A 26,423-nucleotide genomic window follows, 5' to 3' on the forward strand; every position below is an offset into this window, starting at 1 on the left:
TGGAATAGAATCAAAAGCCCAGAAATAAACCCACACATCTATGGGCAGCTAATCTTCGACAAAGGAGCCAAGAACATACAATAGAGAAAAGAAAGTCTCTTCAACAAATGGTGTTGGGAAAACTGGACAGCCATATGCAAAAAAATGAAAGTAGACCATTACCTTACACCATACACAAAAATTAACTCCAAATGGATTAAAGACTTGAATGTAAGACCTGAAACCATGAAACTTCTAGAAGAAAACATAGGCAGTATGTTCTTCGACATCAGTCTTAGCAACATATTTTCAAGGACCATGTCTGACCGGGCAAGAGAAACAATAGAAAAAATAAACAAATCGGACTACATCAAACTAAAAAGCTTCTGCACAGCAAAGGAAACCATCAACAAAACGAAAAGACAACCTAACAATTGGGAGAAGATATTTGCAAACCATACATCTGATAAGGGGTTAATCTCCAAAATATATAAAGAACTCATGCATCTCAACAATAAAAAAACTAACAACCCAATTAAAAAATGGGCAAAAGACCTGAACAGACATTTCTCCAAAGAAGATATACAGATGGCCAACAGGCACATGAAAAGATGTTCAACATCATTAACTATCAGGGAAATACAAATCAAAACTACAATGAGATATCACCTCACGCCCGTCAGAATGGGTATAATTTACAAGACAGGAAACAGCAATTGTTGGAGAGGATTTGGAGAGAAGGGAACTCTCATACCTTGCTGGTGGGAGTACAAACTGGTGCAGCCACTAGGGAAAACAGTATGGAGATTCCTCAAAAAATTAAGGATAGAACTACCATATGATCCAGCTATTCCACTGTTGGGTATTTATCCACAGAACTTGAAAACACCAATGCGTAAAGATATGTGCACCCCTGTGTTCATTGCAGTGTTATTCACAATAGCTAAGACTTGGAAGCAACCTAAGTGCCCATCAAGGGACGAATGGATAAAGAAGATGTGGTATATGTACACAATGGAATACTACTCAGCCATAAGAAATGATGAAATCCAGCCATTTGTGACAACATGGATGGACATTGAGGGTATTATGCAAAGTGAAATAAGCCAGAGGGGGAAGGTCAAATACCATATGATCTCACTCATTAAGTAGCAGATAATAACAACAACAAACAAACACATAGAGACAGAGATTGGATTGGTGGTTATCAGAGGGGAAGGCGGGAGGGAGGAGGACGAAAGGGATAATTAGGCACATATGTTTGGTGATGGATTGTAATTAGTATTTGGGTGGTGAACATGAGAACATGATGTAATCCATGCAGAAATAGAAGTATAATGATGTACACCTGAAATTTATACAATGTTATAAACCAATGTTACTGCAATAAACAAAAAATTAAAAAACAAAAAAACAATAAACCTGGAGGACATTATGCTAAGTGAAATAAGCCAAACCCAGAAATACAAATATTGTACAATCTCACTTATATGTGGGATATAAAAAAGTTGAACTCATAGAAGCAGAGAGTAGAATGATGGTTGCCAGGGGCTGGAGGAAATGGGGAGATGTTGGTCAAAGGGTACAAACTTTCAGTTATAAGAAAAATAAGTTCTGGGGATCTAATGTACAGTATGGTGACTATGGGTAAGAATGCTGTATTATATACTTGAAATTTGCTAAGAATACTTCTTAAGTATTCTCACCATACTCAAAAAAATAAAATTTTTAATTTTTTTATGTGAGGTAATGGATGTGTTAATTAGCTTGATTGTGGTAATCATTTCACAAATCTATATGTATATTAAATCATCACATTGTACAACTCAAATATATACAAAATAAAAAGAAATAAATGCTAGAATTAGGCAGAGAGGAATGCTGGAGTGAAGACTAATTTCATAAATGGTTGGGTTCACTAGTGAATACTGTTGTATTATGAGGACTGTTGCTTCTCTACATAGACTTTTAACTGTGGGGCCTCAGATGATGAATACTCGGATAGGAAGGAGCCCAGGTGGTATTGTTAGATTGACTTTTAGAATAAACTATCAGAGTAATCAGGGTTTTGTTTGATGCCTAGTGATGGCACACAGAGGGTCTGATTTGCATATGTTGATTATGAAGTGGTCTCGGTGGAGGAGATTTTGCTCCTGTATGTAATTTACAGGTGTGTGTGTGTGTGTGTCTGTATGTGTGTGTCCATGTTTAAGCCACACATTACTTGGATGCCAGCACATTAAGGAGAATCATGCTTGAGTTGGTGTCTTATAGGCTTAATTAATACTGGTGGTACAAAGGAAAGATTCCCAAGAGGCAGAGGAATCCTAGGGCCCCATACTTGGAGGGAATGTGGAGGTGCCTTTTCGAACATTCCTCATCCCTTCAATGTACAAGGCCTTATAGTCCATCATGGTCACCCATGCCTCTGTCCTTAATATAGAGATCTCCAGAGGGAAATGGTATAAAAGAACTGCAATTGTGGTTTTCTTTTGGTATCATTTTTTTTCGATGTAGTAGAGCTTAACAAGTTTTTGTAGAGAAACTTCTAGAATTCTAAAGACGTACAGTTTCCAAAAGCATTCTTGTCAGGCAGCTTTGTGCACCAGGACCTAAACTGTAAGCAGTGTAGTTTAGCAGACAACGGTGTAGCCCACAAGCTTTCCAAGGATTCTGTGTCTCTGAGAACAAGGAGCAGACTTTTCTTCTCAAAACGTATGTGTGGGGGAGAGTGTGAAAGACATAGCCCACGGCCCAAGGAGGATCACTTGCATTACATCCTTCAAACATCTGGGTGAGAAATCCAAAATCACTAGTTGAAAAATTCAGTTACCAAGAATAAAAATGCAAGGAACCATGAGTAAAGAAAATGACATAAAAATAAATTCCTTGGACCGGCCCCGTGGCTTGGAGGTTAGGTGGGCGCACTCCGCTACTGGCTGCCCGGGTTCGGATCCTGGGCGTGCACCGACGCACCACTTCTCCGGCCATGCTGAGGCCACGTCCCACATACAGCAACTAGAAGGATGTGCAACTATGACATACAACTATCTACTGGGACTTTGAGGAAAAAAAAAGTAGGAGGATTGGCAATAGATGTTAGCTCAGAGCCAGTCTTCCTCAGCAAAAAGAGGAGGATTAGCATGGATGTTAGCTCAGGGCTGATATTCCTCACAAAAAAAATAAATAAATAAATAAATAAATTCCTTCAATACAGGTCTCAGGGCGCAGGCAGAGGGGCCCGCAGGCAGCAAATCATGGACTGCCTGTGGGAAAGCCTAGTTTTGCGTAAGAGAAGTAGAGTATTTTAAAGGCCAGTTCTTGACTTGAACATTGGCTTCAGAAGAAAAAGGAAAAAGGAAGGAAACTGGCATTTGGTGCATCAATTATATGCCACCTATTATCCTAGATACTTTATTTGTGCTCTTCTATTGATTTCCTAAACATATATGCCAGGTATGTAACATTTTCCCCATCATTGATAAAGACAGTGGATGAGACAGGATAAGAACAGTTGTAGCTGTGTTTAAACCCAGGCATACACATCACTCAACCCCACTGCTCCCTGAGTGAGGGGGGCTCAGGGAAGAGCTGGGTCAGCAAAGGGCAGCACTGGTCTCTTTCAGAGTCTCAGACCAGGCTGCCTGCCAAAGGATTTTCTCCACTGGTGCAATGTCAGTTTCTGAAACTTCACCATAATGTTACCTTCTTTAGTTTCCTCCCTTATAACATGAAATATGATCATATAAAAGGAGAATAACAAATCTTTTGCATAGCAGAAAAGGAAAAGGACCAGAGTAGGGAGCTGAGAGATGATGAAAACACCCTTTTACCCTCAAAAATTACTTATAATCTGAGTTTTTAAAAATGGAATGCAAAAATGTTAACATGCCATAGAATAATAATAACAGTTACCATTTATTAGATAGAACAAGATTAAATTGCCAATGTTCAGCCATTTATTACCCCCCATGGCAATTTTATATGGTTTAGCCTGATATTTAATGATTTCCCTGAGTTGGGTACTGCAACACTCTGGACATCTTAACTCATTCGAGCCTCACAACTTCTCTACAATGAAGTTAGTGGTAGCCCTAAGTTACAAGTAAGGCAGTCACTGCTTTCTGGAGTTAGGCTGGAGTTCTAGATTCTAAATCCAGCCTGAAGTGGTAGAAGACAGGGCAGGTTTGGAGAAAATACCTTGCAGTACATGCAAGATACACAACAGAAGACCCAGGGAGTTAGGGGGCTGCCTTCAAGATTCCATCAAAAGAGCTCATGCAGGTTCCCCAGGGACCTGTACATCACTAAATTAAAGGACTTTGTCTTACTTGGCCTCTCAGAAGCCTTCAGGAGCCTATCCTTCTAGAAAAACCCTTTATGTTTTCTTCCATGATACTATCATGTTTTGTTGTTGTTGCTGTTTCTTTTTTTTTTGTTTGCCTGGTTGGCTGCTCCTTTTTCATCTCCTCTGCAAGATCCTCCTCTACCCTTCCATGAAGTTTTGGAATCCCTCAAAGCTCTATCTTAGGCATCTGCTGTTACTACTCTATATTTTCTCCTGGGGCTACCTTATCAGCACACGTGGTTTCAGTATATGCGTATCCCCTAAACATTTATATCTAGAATCCTGTCACCTCCCCTTAGCCCAGATCTACATGTTTAAATGTCTACTTGATACCTCTACTTAGATATCTTATAGGCTTTTAAAACTCAATGAGTCCAAAACTGAGTTTGTTATCTTTCCTTCTGTCTGATCTTCCTCCAGTATGCCCTGTCTCAGTTAACAGCATCATCGTTTAGTCCCTAAAGTATTTTCTAACTATTTTTCACCTCTGTTTACATAGCTCTCCACCATGGTTGTTATTACTGTTGTACAAACACCCATCATGTCTTATCTGAGCTGATATAACAGCCTCCTAACTGGACACTGCATCTGCTTTATACTTTCTAATCTTTTCCACATGTTGCAGAAAAAAGAAATGCAAAAATTATCACATCACTTTCCTCTCCTTTCAAATCCTTCAGTATCTTTCTGCTGTTATAATGACATGTTCACATGTCTCTGTTGCCTCTGTGTTTCTCTGCTAAGCTGCTAAGGAAGCAAAAATAACTCATGCAAAGGCCCCGTGGTAGGAGATAACTTCCAGACTCCTGAACATGCCATTTCATCTCCTACCACAGGGCCTTTATACAAGTTGTTTTCTCTTCCTGGACCACTCCCCTATCCCCATTCTTCTTGCCTAGTAGGCTTCTAATCTTGTACTTCAGATCTCTAATCTCTATGAAAAGGTCAATTTTCCATATTATATGTTTCGTAGCTTTATATACCTCCTTGTTATAACGTTTATTTACAGTCCACATTTCATATCATGGCCCTTATCCAGATAGGAAATTGAAGTTTATAAAGGTAAAGTAATATATCTGTGGTCACTCATATTAAAAGTGGCTAAAATTAAAGTCAAATTCAAAATTGCCAGATTCCCAACCCCTTGCTTCTTGCATCCCACCCTGCAAGTTCTTCTGTGGCACTCTATGAATCAAAGGCACTGATAGTACCATCACTATAATTACACCTGGGTCTATAAATTCACTTGCAGTCTTTAGAGTTTTAATTTCACTCTTGATTTAAACTCAGAATTGATTTTGTGCATTTCCCCAGGCTATATTTGACTAGCTTCAATAAGAACAAAAACACCACATGGATTTTATACGGAAATCATTTAGTTTAGTGGATAGTCTTATCTTTCTGTTTTCATGGGTATTATTATCCATCATTTTCATAATTCTTTTTATCAACAGAGGCAGGGTGGGGTATATTATCATATGCAAGTCATGCTTATTCCATTACAGTCATCAACTCACAACAATTAAGTGAAATGGAATTCTTTATAGTTGGTACAACTACTGATTTGTTTCTGAGTTCAATTGGAAAATTTAATGAGCTTACAAATGTGGGGGCAGAAAGGATGACATTCTTTAAGATGGCAATATGCTCAAACAAGGTGTCACTGACTCATATTTTAATCCCTTTAATTTGAATCTTTCCAAATTTAAAATGTCACCCAAGGCTTGCCAGGGCCACATAACTGCCCCTCTCCATCTATTCAGAAATGTGGATCATGCGATATTTCTCTTAGGCTTACTTTCTGTTTTCTGACACTCCAGTCTGAAACAAGACATTGAAAATGGAAATAAAGCCTAAGAAGGGAGAGAAGAGGCAATAGTTCTTTTAAAACATTGTTTCCCAATATACTTCTGTAGGAAAAAGGACTAAAAATGTGCGATCATATTCAAAGAGAGGATATAGTGCATGATCTCAGGAAAGAAAGAAAGAAAATAGGTCCCAGAAATCGGGCTCTGTACATGTAGGTTTTCATCCAGCTCTGTTGTGTCCGATACCCACTTGCCTCATTACAGATGAAGCACTGCAGTTCACTCTGCTGGTAGAGGAGCATCACAAGTCATGGACTCAGTTCAGCTGGCCCTGCAAGCTTCTGGAGCACTTGAAAGCACCCTAGAGAGTCAGGTTGTGGAGAATTCTGTGTCTGTGAGCCAGCTCTCAGCCTGGTTTTCTGGCTGTGGACTGGCATCAGCACCGAGTGAAGCTGGCCCAGAACAGAAAACCAGGCAGTGCACCAGCGCAGGCACAGAGTGTGTTGAGAAGAATACACAAGTCCAACACGCAGAGTGTCATCCTGGAACCTGACCAGGCAACCTGGAAATCCCCCAAATGCCGGGGCCTGGCAAACAGATGCTGTGGGAAAGAAGATGAACAACGAGAGTATCTACCTGTCTATCAATCACGCTGTAGTATCTTCTGAGGCCTGGAAGCAAATGGCTTCACCATTTTCCTTATGACACTTTGCCCTCTCAAAAGGATTTTGTGAGTCCAGAGACACAGTGCAGAGGCCAGGTTTGGATGGGAAGCCCCAGTGGGAGGGGCCTGGTGTTGAGTTCAGGAATGGATAGCGTCAGTTGCAGGGTATCACCTCGGGAAAGGAGGATTTGCGGGAAGCCTAGAGGACATGATGTGAAGGAAGGAGAAATGCTAAATCTTAAGAGCATCCCCAGGTGAGAGTTGATGTATCATGCACAGCTTAAAGCAGGAAATCTGTATAAAGGCAGAAATACCTATTTATTCATTAGGCAACAGGTCTTAGGGTGTCAACTATGTGAGAAGCACAGCACGAGGCGCTATGGGAACAGTGGTGAGCCAAATGAATAAATCAACAAAAACATGGTCCCCTGAACCAATGAAGCTTACAGTGCAGTGCAAGATTCTTTGAGATAGTGACATTTAATTTGAGGTCAAAAAGGTGAGTAGGCATTTAAAACACAAATATGCGAATAATATTCCAGAGAGAGAAAGAGAATAGCATGTATCGGGGCTCTAAGGAGTTAAATGTTAGACATGCTGGAAGAAAAGGAGAGGAGTTAGTATGGGTGGATGGTGTTGTATCAGGCATATATCTTGTACATTATGTTTGTCCTCTATATATTCCCTGTATTCTTTCGTTCCCTAAGATTAATACTTTTGCAACTATAATTGATATAAAATAAAACAATTACTTAAAATTTGTCATTTGGTGCACTTTGCATAAATATTCATGCACGAAAACATCATCATATTTGAGACAATGAACATATCTATAATTCTTCAAAGTCTCCTCATGTCACTTCATAGTCTCCTTCCTCCACCCCTCCCTGCTCCTGACCCCAGGTATCCACTTATATGCTTTCTGTTACTATGGATTGGTTTCCATTGTCCAGAATTTTATTTAACTGGAATAATACAACATGTATCTTTTTTTGGTCTGACTTATTGCATTCAGCATAATTATTCTGAGATTCATGTGTATTGTTGCTTATATCAATAGTTATCCCTTTTTACTGCTGAGTAATATTCCATTGTATGAATGTACCACAATCTGTTTATCCACTCATCTGTTAATGGGCATTTGGATTTTTTCCATTTTTTTTTGCTATTACAAGTAAAGATGCTATGAACATTTATGTACATAACGAACATATACTTTCATTAATCTTGGGTAGATACCTAGCAATGGAATGGCTGTATCATACATAAGGCAGGTGTCTGTTTAACTTTCAATGAAATTATTTTTTAAATGGTTATACCATCTTACATTTCTACTAGAAGTACATGAGAGTCCAAATTGCTGCACACTCTTGATTTTATGGTCAGCTTTTCATTTTAGCCATTCTAGTGGGGATGCCATATATCTCATTATAGTTTAATTTTCAATTTCATAATGACTAATGATGTTGAGATCTTTTTATGTACTTATTAGCCACCTATGTATCTTTGGGGAAGTGTTCATTCAAATCTTTTGCCCATTTTTAAGTCAGATTGTTTGTCGTCTTATTATTGAGCAGTAAGAGATCCTCAGATATTATAGTTACAACTCCATTGTTGAATATGTATTTTGCAGATTTTTTTCCCAGAGAGTGCCTTGCCTTTTCATTTTCTTAAAGGTGCCTTTTTAAGAGCGAACATTGTTAATTTGGATAAAGTACATTTCACTGATTTTAAAAATTTTATAGTTTGTATCTTTTGTGTTGTAGTTAAGGAATATTTGACAAACTCATGATTACTAAGATTTTCTTCTAAAAATTTCAAAGTATGAAGTTTTACATTAAGTTCTATTATTCTTTATGAGTTTATATAGGTATAAAGTTAGGGTCGAGGTTCATTTTTATGGATATGGCTATATTATTGTTACAGCATCATTTTTGGAAAAGATCCTTTCCCCATTGAATTGCTTTGTCCTCTTTGTCAAAAATCAATGAGCCACATATATTTGCATATATTTCTGGACTTTCTTGGTTGTTCCATTGATTTATCTGTCTATAAATAGGCCAATACCATATTGCCTTGATTACCATAGCTTTATAGTAAGTCTTGGAATAAAATATTTTGAGTCCTTCAGCTTTGTGTTTTGGCTACTCTAGATCTTTTGTATTTCCATATAACATTTAGAATCAGCTTGTTAATTTCTACAATAACAACAACAACAAAATGCCTCCTGAGATTTTTAACAGAATTGCACTCAATCTATCTATCTATCAACTTGAGAAGAATCAACATCTTAGTAATATGGAGTCTTGTCATCCATAAACATGATGTATCTCTCCATTTATTTAGTTCTTCTTTAAATTCTCTCAGTAATGTTTGGTAATTTTCACTGTACAGGCCTTGTGTATTTTTTGTCAAATTTATCTCTATGTACTTTATATATTTTAGTGCTATTGTAATTGATACTTTTATTTCAGTTTATGACTATTTGTTGCTATTAAATAGACATACATTTAATTTTTGTATCATGTATCTTGCAACCTTACATCCTGCAAACTTGCTAAGCTTGCTTATTAATTATACTAGCTCTTTGTAGAGTCCATCAGCTTTTCTGCATAGATGATCATGTTGTCTGAGAACAAAGATAATTTTTCTTCTGCTTTCCCAAACTGAGTAGCTTTAATTTTTATTTTTGCCTTATTGCATTGACTAAACCTCCAGTACAATATTGAATAGAAGTTGTGAAAGTGGATATTCTTCCTTTATTCCTGATCTTAGGGGAAAAATATCTAGTCTTTTACGATTAGGTATAAATTTTTTATAGATACTTTTTATCAGAATGAGGAAGTGCCCTTCTATTCCTAGTTTTTGAGAGTTTTAATCAGGAGTGAATGTTAGATTTTGTTAAGTAATTTTTCCTCTCTAATCTAATAATTAAATCATTTTTCTAGACTTAAAAGTAAAAGTTAAAATTGTGAATCACATTGAGTAGTTTTAAATATTAAATTGTTTAATTTATTAAATATTTATTTAAATATTAAATTATTTAATTTTAAAATATTTTATGAACCTTGCATTCCTTCTATAAACTCCACTTAGTTAGGATGTATTACTTTTAACATCTTTTTGGATTTGATTTCCTAAAATTTTGATAAGAATTTTTGCTTCTACATAAATGAGGGATATATGTCTATAATTTTCTTTTTATGTCTTTATCTGGTTTTTGTATAAAGGTAATGTTGGCATCACAGAGTGAATTGGAATGTTTTTCCTTCCCTTCAATTTTCAGTGACCCTGAGATGATAGAAGACAATGGAATCCAAAGGAATTAGTGTTTAATAAAAATATAGCACTTTCTGTAATTGAATCATTCTCTAACTTTAGTGTGGATGAGAATTACCTGAAAAATTTCTTAAAAGAAATTTAAAAATAAAGATTTTGACTTAAAAGATCCAAAATTGATACAATAGTTGGCATTAATGAAGAAAAACAAATCTCCCCCAGGTAATTCTTATATAGTTGATCCGTGTCCTGAGGATTCCTAGGCTATTCAATGGTTCTCAAAGTATGTTTCATAGACCAATAGCATCAGAATCACCTGGTAACTTTAAAAAAATGCAAATTTTCTGTCCCCACTTCATACCTGCTAAATCAATAACTCAGGATGAGAAAGCAGGTGGCAATCTGTCCTTCAATAGCCCTCAAGGTGACTCCGATGCACAGTAAGTTTGAGAACTACTGCACTATGTTAATAAGAGAGAAACAAAAAGGAATAGTACTTGGTATATTTTAGCTTTGTATATTTTGTGTTATAAATAGAGATGATTTCTTCTATACTGACTTCCTTTTCTTTTATAACATCTATGGAAGATCTGAGAGTGAGGGAGGGGTGGGTAAATCAGATGATTGAGTGGTGTGGAGAAGGTATGGATAATCACTAAGAAAATGGGGAAGCAGGCTGATTCGATTGTTAGTCACTGTTGCATGTCTACTTAAGCAATGTGATTCTCAACTTTTATTGATGTCCATCTTCCCACTTGTGCAATCTTCTTTCCCAGTTCTGAGCTGCTCAAAGTAGAGGTGTGGAGAAAGCAGTTTCTCAAATTTGTACACAGTTATTTTGCCAAACGAGTAAAAGGGAAGGAGAAAGGGATACAGTAGTTGAGGGTATTTGCAAGAGGGTGAAGGATTGTACTCAGGGACCATAGTGTCTGTGCTGTATAAAGAGAGAAACGAAGACAAGAGGAGGATAATTAACAGAAAGAAAGTTCTGAGATCTCTGGATAAAAAGGTCTTGATGAGATGGAAGGACTGTTTCAGTAGACATATTTCAGAAGATGAGCTGAGAGTGTAAATGATAATGGCTGAAAAGGGAAATGCTTGTTTTTGAATTCTTGTGTTTTTTTTTGTGATAAGAAGCTATAAGATACAACCTTGGTAACAGAGGTTGAAACTACTGTGCGAGATCTTTGGCATTGAGGAAGTCACAGTACAGGTGAATTGAAGTTCTCTTTCATTAGGGATGTCAATCATAGTAGCGGGTGGATGAATGGGGGACCAACAGCCAAGGGCCAAATCAGAAAATACAGTGGTATCAAGATCATATAAAGTAAATTGGAAGTCATCACTGGCACAGGAAAGTTCTGATGGAAACATATTTCTTTCTCTAGCAGATTATTTTGGGCCTCATCATAATTTCAAACATGTATGTCCCCAGTATGTCCTAAAATCATGGAATATCTTTTGGTAATAAGATTAATAATTATAATATCTGTGCATGAGTTCTGATTTAGTCATGCAGATACAAAAAATAACAACAAGCTATCCTATAGACCATCGCAAAGAAATTGAATCATAATAACTTCTTCATATTTTCCTATTCATGACCGGAACATAAAAGTTTGCTTTGAAAGGTTGCTACTAGCTCAGAAATACAAGGATGGAGATAATCTCTGCTGTGCCCTGCTAACATCCATTCTAATTCTGTTTTTCAAATTCACAGAGAGTGAAGAGGTTTATCAAAGGCAGGTGCTGTCAATTTCATGTATCATCTTTGGAATTGTCATCGTGGGCATGTTCTGTGCAGCGTTCTACTTCAAAAGCAAGTAAGACCATTTCTGTCAGGTTTAAAGGGTTACTTCTGGGAGGAAGCACTTTTTCTTTCAATTCTCCATTTCTGCTCCAGGCAGAGGGATCTTGTGCAAATGGGTCCATCAAACATGTACAAATGACTTAGAATATTTTATAGACTGTAGTGAGCGTGTACAGCGTGTACATGCAGTGTGTGTGTGTGTGTGTGTGTGTGTGTGTGGTTTATCTTTGATGCACATAGTGATTATTCCCCTCTGTGATCGTGAACATTCCACGTCCTTTGCACTAGTTGATTACCTGCCAGAATTAAAGGCTCAGTGTCTGCCTGTCACTAAGAGGTTAACTCTTCTGAACAGAGAGGGAGGTCGCTGCTGTGACCTAAACATTATCAACCAGTAGACAGCCTTTTCTGGAAAAGAAAAAAAAAAATCACTTTTCCTTTCATAGTGTTTTACGTGATACTCAAAAAGGTTTTAGCCAAATATGAAATATGAATAGTATAAAATCTACTTTGGTTCACCAGTTGGTATGCGTATTTTGAATATGCCCCATACTTCCCTTGCCAAGAAATCAGACTTTCTGCAGATAACAGTGCTTATTTTTGACTAACAAAGTAGAATAAAAAATATACATACATATATATGTATATAAGCATGTATATGTGTATACATATACATTTATTACAAATGAACTTTGATAGCAGTATTTTATTTATGGAAATGACATAATCTGCACTTAAAATAAGAAATGCAGATAAAAATATTAAATTTCTTGGTTTCCTATAAGGCATGAGGCCTTAAGAAGTTGGCAAAGATTCTGTTCCTACGTCTTGTTTGAAATCCAAGCCAATGTGTAATTGCTTTTCATGGAACCTATATTTTTTACCCATTTTCTCTTCTAAAAATGGATCAATTTCCAGATGTAGTCTGTGATACCTATCTGCATGTTGTGTCTGCTGAACTTTAAAAAGAACAGCAATTATGATTTTAAAAAATAATGGGGAAACAGGTATGAAACCAGAATTAGTAGCTATTATTTTTAATGAACTATTTCAGAATAGGTTCAGATTTTCAGAATTATTATGAATATAGTACAAATAGATCCCATATGCCCCAGACCCAGTTTCCCCTATTATTAACATCTTATATTAATATGTTGCTTTTGTCACAATTAGAGGAACGGTATTGATGCAGTATTACTAACTAAAGTCTACACTTTCAGATTTCCTCAGTTTGTACCTAATGTGCTTCTTTTATTCCAGGGCCCCCTCCAGGACACCACATTGCGTTTAATTGTCACATCTCCTAAGCAACTCATGGCTGTGACAGTCGTTAGTGTTCGTTTTTGAGCACTTACTCTTTGTCAGGGACACGGGGCTTTTCATGAATTATCTGCCAATCCTCACAACAATTGGAACTATGCATTCTTGCTGCATTTTTCAAATAATATCAAAATTTAATTTTAAAACAATTTTTCCAAGCCTCGCAGTGGGAAATTGCATGTGGGGGTCTTGGAACTTCCGCAGCTCTGGTTTAAATCGCATCTCTAACCCACTCCACGCTATCGGCTCGCATTGTGCTCCGCTAGCTGGCGAAAGCGCGGGGAGGGGGCCAGCAAGGCGGTGCTGCGGGGACGCCCGCAGCGCTTCACGTTCTCAGAGGAGGCCACACGCGTATGGTCAGGACGCCACACGCCGCAGCCGTGCCTCTATTCAAATCTTCACGCTGCCACTTTCTCGTTATGGACTATTAGGCAAACTACGTCTAGTCTCTTAGCCTCAGTTTCCTTTTTGGTAAAATATGGCCCAAAATAATATCTACCTTATAGAATTTGTTGAGGATTAGTGGGATAATGCTGTAAAGAGCACAGCATAGTGTATAAGGGTAAATACTCAGTGAAGGGTGGCTCTTGTTAACACCCACGGTTTTCCACCCTAGAACTTAGAGGCTGGGTGACTACAAAGTGAAGAGCGTGCATGAGCACAAGACAATAATCAGACCCGGCAGGGCGTTAGGGGGTCTCCTCGGAACTACTGTGTACGAGAAAGAAATTGTCTATTTAACAATAAGCAAATTACTAGGAAGTAGTTAAACACTTATTTTTAGAGTATAATTTGTAGTTGTACCACATTTAAACGAAAGAGTGATTATGGCAATCCCAAGAACTGAGGACAGCTGGAGAATGAGGGGACTTCTGTCTTCAGGGCTGTCAATCTTTCGTCTCTCGGCAGCAAGTGGGCTCTGAGAGGAACGTCTCCTCCTCGGGCTCAGCGAGGTGTCGGGGTTTAATGGAAAGACTGTTCAACATCACATTTATCATAGGAGGCTCGAAGACTGAGCCACAGGAGGAGCACGAATCAGAATGCTGTCTTTCTGCCTGCCCAGCTGGGACACGTTTTTATTAAAAAATAAATAAATAAGACAATGTGAGAATAATAAAGTAATAAAAATTGAAGCCTTTTCCAACCAGAGTTATATTTCCCATGAGTTACCTAGAGTATATTTACTTTTTCTAGTACAATTTCCAGGCATGATCTTCCTTTATTTTTCTTTGCCTGAGAGGAATGCCCACCCCACACCAGGCATCTAATCTATGTAGCTGAGAGCAAGGTACACTTTTATAATGCTCTGACACCAATTTCTTTGTGTTTATTCCTGGTATTCTAATTCCCCTCCCAAAACTTTGGAGACAACAGAATAGGCAGACTGTACCTGACCTTTCCCTACGTTCACATATGCTATAAAGTAGTTTATTTGAGTACAATTTTTTTGACTTCATCTTGGAAATCCCAACTCTTCTAGGACTTTAGGACCTCTCTATGATTGGTTTCCAAATAAATTCACTTGAACCTCCATCCTATATCCTGGGATGTATAATTTCTGGCCAGAAAAATTCAAGAGTTACCCAAAAGCTCAGATTCTCTTGGTCATTTATGTTTTAGTTCCCATAATCCCTCAGATCCTGCCACTCTGGTCCTTTCTCCATTCTCTTGTCACCCTTGGCATGGCATGACCTCACCAGATGGAATGTTACAGCAAATTGTTAACTGATGAAAGTTTGAAGATAAGTGACATGGTGAGGTAGAAGTGAGGAACACCTTCTTGGATTTAGAGGATTTTCTGACCAAGTTAATTGAACTCCAACAACTTTGTGTCTAAAGGACACAAAGAAAGAAATCCTCTTCTCATCACTCCCAATAAGCCCACATATCCCCATAAGTAGTAAATACAACTAGTATTTGAGCTTTTCAAATCTAGCTGATATGGCTCACATGGCAACTATAAATTCTTGAGGGTTTTCTTTTCACTTTCAACTCATACGGGTAAGAAGTGTGAGGCTGGCTGTAGGAGTCCTGAGTAAACTTTGGAAATGCAAGACAATTCAGTTCTGAAAATGGAGCTGGAATAGGAGAGGAGATGTTCCAGGAGGCAGAAGCTGGGACAAATAATCATCATAATTAGGAAAACACAGGAGGAAAAAGGAGAGAGGGTGCTACTGTAGGTTATCACCTTCTAAAGTAAGAGATTTTGCATCACGAAATACTCTTAAGGACAGGCAGTGGATGTTCTGATATGCTGCTATGATTCTCTTCAGCAGTGAAGATCTTCATCCTCCAGTTGCCAAAGCACAATTCTAAGAGTTGCCTTTCTCAAGCTCGTGCTCTGACCTGAGATAGCCAGCATCCGAAGACAGGTCAATGTGAGGCTCTGAAGGCCTAGACCTTTGCCTCAATTTGGTGCAAGGCCAAGCCAGTCTTCATAGCACCTCATGGGATTTGCTGAAGGTCTTCGCTGAGACTGCATTGCGTGCCAACTTCTCCCTCTGCCCAATCCTACTTCCTTCCCTTCACTTCCATAGGTCTTGATCAAAAGAGCCCTCCCTAATAAAAATCCTGCATGCTATCTCCATCTCAGTGTCTGCTTCCCCAGGAACCTAACCAGCAACATTACAAATAATGTCTTGGGATGCTTGATATTCCACAACTTACATCTCATTTCTTTCTGATGAATTGGGCCAGAGGAACTTAAAACTCAGTGGACAATTCACACTTACGTTGTTAGACTAGTAGAGTTCCAACGGGCAATGCCCATATCTTGTCTTCCCCAGAGCAACTGCTCTTGAGAGAGAACTAATGGAATGTAATTGCAATCAGATGCTTCTTATTTCCTTTGTTCCCATTTGCTGGGGGAAGGAGGAAAGAGCAAATATATGGGAGAGGGGAGGGATGATACAGAAGGAGGCAGGTTCAGAAAGGAAAGCCCATTTATCCTGGAATATGTGAGTCAGAACTTGAGTGAGAAGTGAGTAAAGAAAAGAAAATTATAAAAGGATTTAGGAAATGAGTCAGACATTCTTATGAGGAAAATTCCTTTAGAAATTTACATTTCCCAGACACTGAATTATGAAATTACTGAAAAAGGTAGTATTTCTACTATTTAGTGCTTAGGAGAGTAATGGTCCTTACTCTGTGCCAAGACCGCTTTACTGCTGCCTGATGGTTTACTCTGGTGAAACATCCTGATCTCCCATTTGCTTCATCAGTGAATCCCTGATAGGATTTTGTGGCTATAATGTGCTTCTTAAAATGCTCATATGATAGACTTATTTTTAACAATAGGCTACCGATTAGCTGTTAGGAAGTAGATAGATTATTACAACAGCTTAAAGGAACTAAGAATACTGGAGATAAAATCCTCCCAAATAATTGAAAAGACAAGAGAAACATTTAAATGAACAGAGCCACATCACACTGGTGTAAATTCAAAGGAGGTAATGATGCTCAGAGCCTCCAAATCCTGTAGCAAATACTGTGACTTGCTTGTGAGCGATGGAACTCGTATATTCTTTTGTTTTATCTTGGAACCAGTGCTGGAATTCCTCTGCAGCATCTGCCCGTACAACTAAGCTTGCTCAGTGATGAGGGGAGGAGATGAACACTTCACACGTGCTCTCACATTTAGTTTCCACAGTATCCATGAAAGATAGCTTTTACAAACTCCATTTATGGGTGAGGAAAGTGAGAAATCAATCATTTTGATTTCATAAAGCAAAGCAAAACTTGTGGGTGTTAGAGCTAAGATTCAAATCCTGGTCCCTCCGATAACTAGGCCCGTGCTTCGTAGAGTGTTGCCTGCCTGGAGGAGCTCACTACAGGAGTGCACATACTCCACCAATGGCTCCATTCTTGGCAGGGGACCTTGGGGAAGAGGCGAAAGTTCAGGGCGGATGATTCTGCAAACTTTGTTTCGTGGGTACCGAGTCTTCTGCTGATAGAGAATTGCTGTGAAGCTCTTGGGAGGGAGTAGCTAATAAGGGAGTAATTTGTTACATCCTTCTGGTACAGCCACTGAATGACTCAGACAACAGTCACTCCACATATGTAGGCAGGAGCTCTTTATTTGGAGTCCAAAAACTGAGTCATCTAAGCCTTCCCACTGAGAAGCTGTGGGACCATGGCCAAGTGGCTTGACCCTCCTGAGTAGTAGTTGAGGGTACAGAGTAGAGCAAAGAGTGAGGTGCTCTTTAAGAGGTAACTATTTTTTATTATTTACAATGTAGGAATAAAAATCTCTATATTCAGGGCTGTTGTAACAATAAATAAACTGTTTCTAAACTGTAAAAGAGAAAATATACACATGTTATAGCATAAATGCAAGCCATGCAATCAGGCTACACATATTTGAATTGTACAAATACAAATGTTGCGTTATGTGTGGCCGCTAGGCCCCAGCTTTCCACGTTTCCACCGGTCACTTCCTCAGAGCGTTTCCAATTCCTCGCAGCGGAGCTCTCTGGATTCAGGAACTCTTACATTCACCAGGGCCAGGGCAGCTCATTATGTTTCTCTCTGCCTTTGGAGCACCACAGGGTGTGAATCCTTGTATGGTGATGGATAATACCAGCTTCTCTCTAAAGTAGAAGTATTTCTTGGTGGGTTTGAAAATGAAGGAAGGATTCTCTTTGTTCACTGAGTTTATCTAGCTTTAGCAAGTAACAAATAGAGACAGTGGGAATGAGTGATCCAGTAAAAATTTGAATAGAATAAATTTATGTAACTATTTATTTATTGAAATCTGCAGGAAACAAGCTAAACAAATCCAAGAGCAGCTGAAAGACCCACAAAATGGTAAAAACTACAGTCTCAAAGCATCTAGCACAACGGCAAAGTCAGAAAACTTGGTGAAGAATCATGTCCAGCTGCAAAATGTAAGTTACGTTCTACATGTCTCTTCCCGCGGCCACCTCAGCACCCTCAGTCCAGAGGGGACGGGGAGCCTGCAGTCACACTTGTGTGTTTTTTCCAGTACTGTGTAGATTTTTGCTTAAATCATCCTGCAGTTCCCTGTGTGTGCATGTGCATGTGTACTGGATGAAAGAAAGAAAAATTAAATCTCAGCTTTTGATTATAACCTGTAATATAAATTAATCTCAGGTAGCAAGAAGAACTTCTGTTGTTTGTTCCATAAATGCTTATTGAATCTTTACTTCGTGTCAGCAATTGTGCTGGGCACCAGGAATACAGTGTTCCCTACCATATGGGATCTTAGGGATCATAAGAAATACAAACACCACAACCAGAGGGAGTGCGTGAACTGCAGTGGTTGACACTGCAGCAGAGGCTGGAGAAGAGGACACCAACTAGAGGTGGGTGGGGGCAGACATGGAGGCTGCTTCACACCAAAGCCAGGCTTGAACTGGGTTTTGAAGAATAAGAATGTGACAGTCAAAGAGCTAAGGACAAGAGACTGGAACAAACAGAAAGAATAAAGCCACGGAACCCTAAGAAGACATGCTATGTTAAGACAACTCCAAGGTGTGGGGTGGGAGAGCAGTCAGAGGGGAGAGGGGTGGGAGCTGAGAATCGTGGTCCCAGAATCTGTCCCTCATAACACCAGGCCTTTGACAAATACCAGAACTTGAAGTTAAATGCAAACTCTTTGAACCTACATTCTTTCCAAAGTAGTTTTAATCATTTCTGAGATATATCACAAAACACTAAACTAAAGACGAGCAAATATTAAGACATACTGAAATATTCCTCTCAGGGTAGCAATTCTTTGCCCCCCACACAAGACTCTACTTCCAGATTCTGAGGCACAAAACAAAGGAACAAAGGCCACGTTATAAACTGGTATTTGAGCATAATAGGCAATCCCTCAGAGCACGTTCACGCCCCTCCAAATGCATAAATCACTGAGAATTTATACATCATTTGTGATTCTCAGAAATCATTACCCCAAAAATTGCCATTACGCTGTGCATAACAGGTGTACTTAGATGTTTAATGTGGAATTCATAAATTAACGTTGCTTCCCAGCAAAATTTTGTTAAACTTTTATTCACGGCTGTGTGTAGGGAATGCTTTTATCTGAAACGGAAAAAAGACTTTTGCTAATGATCCCACCACTTTAAAACAATGGCAGGGATAGAGGGCTTCAATTCCTTAGCAACTAGACCCGTCAAAGACAAATAAAACTGGCCACTAGTTACAGTGGTAAGGACAGATTTTAGTCAGTATTATACTATTGCATTACAGAAGAGAGTCTCATGTGAAGTGAACTCAACTTCAATTGCACAGAGGGGACTGGGCGTTTTAAAGGGAGAATGAGGGAAGGCGGGGGAAGGGGGGGGCTTGACAGAGTCGGGGAAGTGAAAAATTACAGAGTAGGTCAGTGTAAATGCGATTTTGGCCAGCTGTGTCTGTTAGCTGGCAATTATTGAATGTAGGATGCTGTGTTTCCACAGGGACTGGGAGACAGAGGTCTCATCCTTTCTAATGATTCCATTTCAAAGAAATGGCTTTCAGGTCCTTGAGAAAGACACTCCTGAGTTGGAGAAGATGCATATATATCTCAAAGGGGCAGAGGAAGGGTTACAACTGTAAACCCTTTTTAGTAAATGCTCTAAGAAAGGGAGGTCGGGGCCTACCTCAGGCATCGGCTAGAACAAACAGCACATTCTTTTGGATGCCTTGACTTTTTTTGTTTTTTTCTCAGGCAGGCACTTTAAGTGGGGTTAAGATCATCCTGGGGGTGCAGCCTTAAGCTGTTAGAAACCATGTCAGAATTTATTCAGGTCTTTTAGTGTAGGGGCAAGTGCTGAGGATCTGCAGTTTTTATAGGCCACAGTTGAGGCCTAGTCAAAAAGAGGGCGAAGAGGAGCCTGTCTAAAGTTTGGTCAAGAAAAGAGTCTTTGTCATTCCCTATGCCATTTACAGGGCTGTAGCCAGAGCACAGATTTGATCCTTCTTCACCTAATGCGTGATCGAGAGCATTTTCTGTCTGCTTTATGATGTCCACAAACTCACTCAGCACATAGCACCATGGTCCACAAAGCGGCCACCTCTCAGTTTTCTCATCTTACTCCTCCTAGTAGACATTCATGTTCCTTCCTATAGTTTACTATTAAAACAATAACAAAATAAACTGTTCGCTCATGTGCTCCCTGTACCCGTCATTTGATTGGAATTATTAGGATTGGAATTACAAGAAACAAATTACTAGCTGTAGGGGTTCCAACACTTGAAAGACCTCTGAGTACCTATGATTTGTTTTTTCTCTCCCTCTTCCTTCCTTTCCAGCCTGCTCCTCCCCAACATTTTGTATGTTGGCTCAGAGCAGCAACGGGTAGGCTCAACGAGATCATTCCCTCAGGGCCCAAGATAGATTGTGGGAAAGCGTCTTCTTATATTCATCCCATTTTTGAATAAAGAGAGTATATATAGGACATTTTGTCTTGAGTGGTGGTGTGGTCAGCTAGGATAACAGATTCCAAGGGATCATCAGTCTAAAGAGCTACACAGAAATTGGGAGTTCAGGTAGAGTAGATATGGGAGGAAGGCATTTAAGGACCCAGAAAAAGGAAAACAAGGTGCACTGAAGAGACATAGGCATGTCAGCCACAGCGTCTACACAATGCCAGCTTGGGCTCAAGGGACTACCTGAGTAGGGCCCTTTAACAAGACTAGACTGGGATGAACAAGTTGCTTTCCCAAAGGTACATATCAATTGCAATGCTAGAAAGCAATGTGGGTCATTACCAGCTTTGTTAGACCTTTGTCAACATTTCTTTTGCTAATTTAATAGGAGAAAATGGTATTTAAAAAAAAATTTACATTTCACTACTTGAGAGTATAGTATAATCTCTGTTCACATCTTTCTAGTCAAATTTCCACTTTGGTGAATTATGTGCTGATATTTTGCTCATAATTTTATTATAAGAATCCAATAACAATTTGACTGCAATTTTTCATGCCAAATGTTATAGGAAAAAATGGTAATGGAGAATAGATATCAATAATCCATTAAGAGGAACTGAACATTTTAAGAATATTTGCTTTCTTTCAATGCTATACTGAAGATATGTAAGGAGAACTATATAGGACATCTGTGCAGTTGGAGGCCAGGTAGCACAAGTAGTCTTAGGGAAAGCAGTAATCTGATATGTGGCTAAGAATTTTTACATATATATTAAAATGCAAAAGTACTGAAGAAACTTTGGGAAAGCATTTTGTAGGTCTATATTGTTTTCTTCTGTCAAGAGCTATGATGCAATACCAGTGTCAATAATAGCAAAAAGTGATAAACAAATTAGTGATAAAAGTAATAGCAAGTGAGATGTACTGACACATACATAGAATCAAGCTAAAAAATATAAATACATTGTCTCATTTAGTCCTAACAACGACTATTTAATTTACCCCCAAGACGTGCAGAAGAGGGAAATGGGGCTCAAAGCTTGAGAAAGTTAACCTCTGTCAGACAGCTAATGAGTTGCTCAGAGCCAGCCTCACATCTTTATAACTCAGTGGTTCTCAACAGGGGGCAATGCTTCCCAGGCAACATTTGGCAAACACTTTGGGTGTTACAATTTGGGAGGGAAGTGCTACAGGCGTCTATGAGTGGAGGATAGAGGTGCTGATCAATATCCTACAATGCACAGGATAGACCCCCACAACAGAAAATTGTTCTTCCCAAGTGTCGAGAGTGGTAAGGAAGTCCAGCATCCAAGCTCAAGAGGCATAATGTGCCATTAGGAAATTCTGAACGCCTAGCATAGGAGTTCTATCACCAACCTTCCCCTGCAGACATTTATTTCTACTACATGGAGTTGTGACAGGTTATCCAAGTGCACTACAATCCTTGGGAAGGAACATTTCCTACTCTCTTACCATATATCAGGCAAATCTGTCTTTATTTTATCTTGAAGCCCAAGCAAATTCTTTGCAAATTGCAGTGTTTAACAAATGAATTGTCTGTGTCTGGCATTCCCTCAAATTCATTAAACATTCATGGGGAAGATTTTCGCTTTACAGTTATTTAACAAGATGTGAAACATCTAGTCCAGTGAAGCAACATGATGCTCTGGAAACACTTGACTCTGAGGCTGCAGAATTAGACCTGGCAGTGCCTTAGAAACATCTAGCCCTTACCATCATTCACCAGTGAAGCATTTGTGACTCAAAGAGATGAGCTAACCTCATTTACTGTGTCCCGAGTGAAGAGAGAGCTAGGGCTAGAATTATAACCTCCAGATCAGTCTAGAGAGTGAAATTTCTCAGCTTGTTTCAGAGATCAGAAAGAGAAGTCATCAAAAGAGAGATAAAGCATTCTTCTCTCTTGAAATCAAGAGAAAATATACATAAGTGAAAAGTAAGGGAGCAAAATTATATACCCCTTCCCATCCTTTTTTTTTAAAAAGCTATCTTAGGAAAGATAGGTTTGTGGGGGTAAAATTCAATGAGAAAGAATTGGAAGAATAAAAGAGAATAATAAGAATTTAATGCCTAACACAGATTGGATAATTGGTAGAGAGAGGCATTCATTTATTCAGTAGTGCTTATTGAGTACTTCTCTGTGTTGGGCACTGCATGAAGAGCTTAAAAAATACAAACAGAAGAGATGGATCCTGACCTTGGAGATTTCACAGGCTAGTGGTAGAAACAAATATGTAAGCATATACTTATCTTATAATGTAGATACATTAAGTCAAAGTGCTATCAGAGAATGGAAAAGGACATCTAAAATTGGCTGGGGGAATCAGTGAAGGCTGCCCAGAGGAGGTGACATTTGAACTGAGTCCTGAGAGTGAGTGGAAGTCCATCAGATAGTTTGAAGAGGGTTGATCATAAGAGGTAATTTCTTTGTATGTGAATCAAAGTTAATTTTGAATACTTCCAGTCTAAAACCTGATCTTTTGTTTTAAATATCAGACTTTAACTTACTGATTCACTATAGATTCATACATTCATCTATTTGTTTAAATTTATATTAAATATCTAGTAAGTACCAGGCACTCTGTTAAGGACTAGGAATATAATGATGACCAAAAATGACAATGTACTTTCAAGGAGTTTACTGATTACTGTAGGTGATAGATATTAATCAAATAATCCCACAAGCAAATGTGGAATCCTATCCATGCCAAGGCCCACAGCCAATAGTGAACAGTGTTATTAGAGCTCATAGTAGGCAGGTCTGGGAGTTAACCTGACAATAGGAGTAGCCAAGAACTCTCTGAGAAGAGAGAATAAATAAGAAGTGCTCAGTCAGCCTGGCTGAAGGGGCACCTGACTGAGATGGGGTGGTAGGTGGTAGGGGATGGGGATGGGGGGAGTGCTTGCTGTGCCCAGTGTCTGGAAAGGCTATCTAGCTATATGATTTTGCTTCAGTAGAAATGTGCTCAAGTTTGACTGCAGTTGTTATAGTTCTTCCTGCTCTGGTACAGGGTGCCAAAATTCTCAAAATAGCAACACTGGTTAAGTTGTTTCTAATTATTTGCCTTTGAGATCCATATGAAATCACGCTCTAAAACATGTCATAACCACTCACTTTCACCATCCTCTGGGCTCATAAGTCAAACTTGCAGTAAAGAACTTTTTGACACAGATATAAATGAGCTGGGAGCAACACAGAGAAACAGGCATTTAAAACCATTTAAAAATGTCCTCTCTCCTGCCTTTATTGCCTGGCTTCTAGACCAGGTGATTATCAGCTCTGTCAACATTGCTTTCCAACACAGACACCGTTTTCATTTAACCTTCTGACTCTCTCTGCATGCACGTGGTGGGCCTGGACACAACGTTGTTGCTCTGCTGCCAACATGTGCCTGCTTGTTTGACCAATATCTTGATTTCACTGCACCACCAACAAGGTGGTAGGAGCAAGGCAGGTGATGGCAAACAACAGTGGAAGTCCCCAGCACCTGGGAGCACCTGCGCAAGACAGGCTTTCAGGGGAGCCAATTGGGATGAGTGCTCCCCATGAAATGACAGTATTGAGCAGGGCTCTGTGGGTGTTTAAAAGGAAAGTGCTTTGGCTGGTGCTGAAATGACCAGTCAATGAGTGGACTGTGGCATCTCCTTGTTCAATATTAAAATGACATTTTGCACATTATACCAAATGAGGTCTTAACAAAACATACACACACAAAAAGTCAAGATCTGTGTAATTGCAAAGAAAGAGCACACAATCAACTGCCAGACTTTGTAACATTGTAGAGAAATTTTAATGGGGAGGGCCAGATAGGCAAGAGGCCTGAGCACTGAAACTTTGCTGCAGATGTAATCTGATGGATAAAATTGTGCTAACCTTAAATTCTCCCAGGGACGGAACTGCATAAATTTTGGAAGGAACTGTTTTAAATGCTTTCAGTGTAGAGGATAAAGTATCCGAAGGCTGTAATCGTGGTCAGTTAAACTACCTTTAAGGAAGATTGGTACAGACTAACTATTTTGCTGAGTGGTTATGCACCTTGAGGGCCTACAGCTGAGCTGCTCAGGAAAATAAAGTTGTTACCAATTGAAGTCTCTCTCCATCTGGGGAGAGACCCCAGAAAGTTCTCTTGCCCTTCCTCTTGGGGTTCTTCCTCTGTTCCGTGTTGTAACTTTGAATTGAGACCGAACCTGGGACTCCAGTAACACAAGCTTTATTCAATGGCCAAAGAATGGAGAAGTGGGAACTGAGTTCGCCTATCAGCTTCTCAGCTCTTGGGGAGTTTAAGCAGCTATTATAAGGAGTTGAGGTGATAAAGGGGAGGAATATGCATAGTTATTCCAGGAACTGGGCAGGCTCTTAAGGGGCAACAAGGCTGCCACCTCTTTTCTTTCCTTATTTGATTATATCCTGCCACTGGCGTGGCAGTTGTAAACTGTCATGGCACTGATGGGTGTGTTATATAGCATAGTAATATATTACAATGAGCTTATAGTGAGCTTTGGGGTCTATGTCAGGTCAAGTCAGGCTGCCATGTTGCCTTCAACCGGTTTTAACTGTTTTTGACCATACGTCCCAGCCATCTCCTCTTTCCTCTCTTTGTGGTTTCCTGTAAGCTAAAGAGAACATGTTAGACTTGTTCTGAGTTGGGCTGTGGTTAAAGTCCTATGGGATTGGTGGGCTGGGTAACAAAGGGAGGCAGAATTCTGCCTTTAGTCTCTAAAATTTTTTTTTGGTGTGTATCTTTTGCTTTTTAAAAAATCTTTTATATTTTTTTAAGTACACTTTATTTTTTAGGACAGTTTTAGATTTATAGAAAAGTTGTGAAGATAGTACAGAGCTTTTGCATATATGCTGTACTTAGGTTCCTCTATTATTTACATGGTACATTAATATGATACATTTGTTACAATGAATGAACCCATATTGATGCATTATTATTAACTAAAATCCATAATTTATTCAGATTACCTTAGTTTTTACCTAATTGCTTCTTCTGTTTCAAGATCTCCTTTAGTTGTCATGTCTTCTTAGGCTCCTCTTGGCTGTGACATTTTGTGAGATTTTCCTTGTTTTGATGACCATGACAGTTTTTAGGAGGACTGATCAATATTTTGTGGAATGTTCCTCTATTGGAATTAGTTTGATGTTGTTCTCATGATTAGGCTGGGGTTGTGGGGTTTGGGAGAAAGACCACAAGGTAAAGTACCATTTTCATCACATCCTATTGAAAGTGCCTGCCATCAGTAAGATTTATCACTGGTGATCACCACTCTTGTCGTCCACCCGAGGGAGTATTTGTCAGGCTGCTCCACCGTGACGGTATTCTTTTGCCCCCTCCCTTTCTACAGAGTTCTCTTTGGAAGGAAGCGACTACATGTAGCCCACACTTAAGGAGTGGGGAGTTATTGTACCCCTTTGTGAGGGTGGAGCATCTACTTAGCTTATTTGGAATTCTACTGCAAAGGGTTTGTCTCTTCTTCCTCATTTATTTACTTATTTCATCATTTATTTATAAGAGAATGAACTAATGAATACTTTTTTTATACTTTGAGTTATAATCCAATAGTTAAATACTATTTAATTATTTTATGATCAAATATTTTCAGCTTTGGCCATTGGTAGCTCTTTTAGTTGGTCCCTGTATCAATTTGACATAACTCATCAATTCAGTATAGGTTTTCTGGGGTTTTTGTTGAGTTTTTCTTTGCTTCTAGGCCCTCTCAACAGACAGATCAAAGATATATATATATATATATATATAATTATAATATATAATAATACATTATGTAATATACAAATAAATATTTATAAATATTATA

The 26,423-nt window shown here is 38.9% G+C and overlaps 1 protein-coding gene across 8 annotated transcripts in view; it reads left to right on the forward strand.

The window, feature by feature from the left end:
- NRG3 (neuregulin 3) overlaps positions 1–26,423 on the forward strand; it is a 1,040,976-nt gene that overhangs the window by 995,643 nt on the left and 18,910 nt on the right. For all 8 annotated transcript variants that reach the window (XM_058542792.1, XM_058542796.1, XM_058542793.1 and 5 more), the window contains 2 exons: positions 11,799–11,901; positions 17,968–18,094. In XM_058542792.1, coding sequence (XP_058398775.1) covers positions 11,799–11,901; positions 17,968–18,094 — 230 coding nt within the window. The remainder of the gene's footprint in view (positions 1–11,798; positions 11,902–17,967; positions 18,095–26,423) is intronic.

This window comes from Diceros bicornis, chromosome 6, assembly GCF_020826845.1.
Source record: "Diceros bicornis minor isolate mBicDic1 chromosome 6, mDicBic1.mat.cur, whole genome shotgun sequence".
Classification (NCBI taxonomy): Eukaryota; Metazoa; Chordata; class Mammalia; order Perissodactyla; family Rhinocerotidae; genus Diceros; species Diceros bicornis.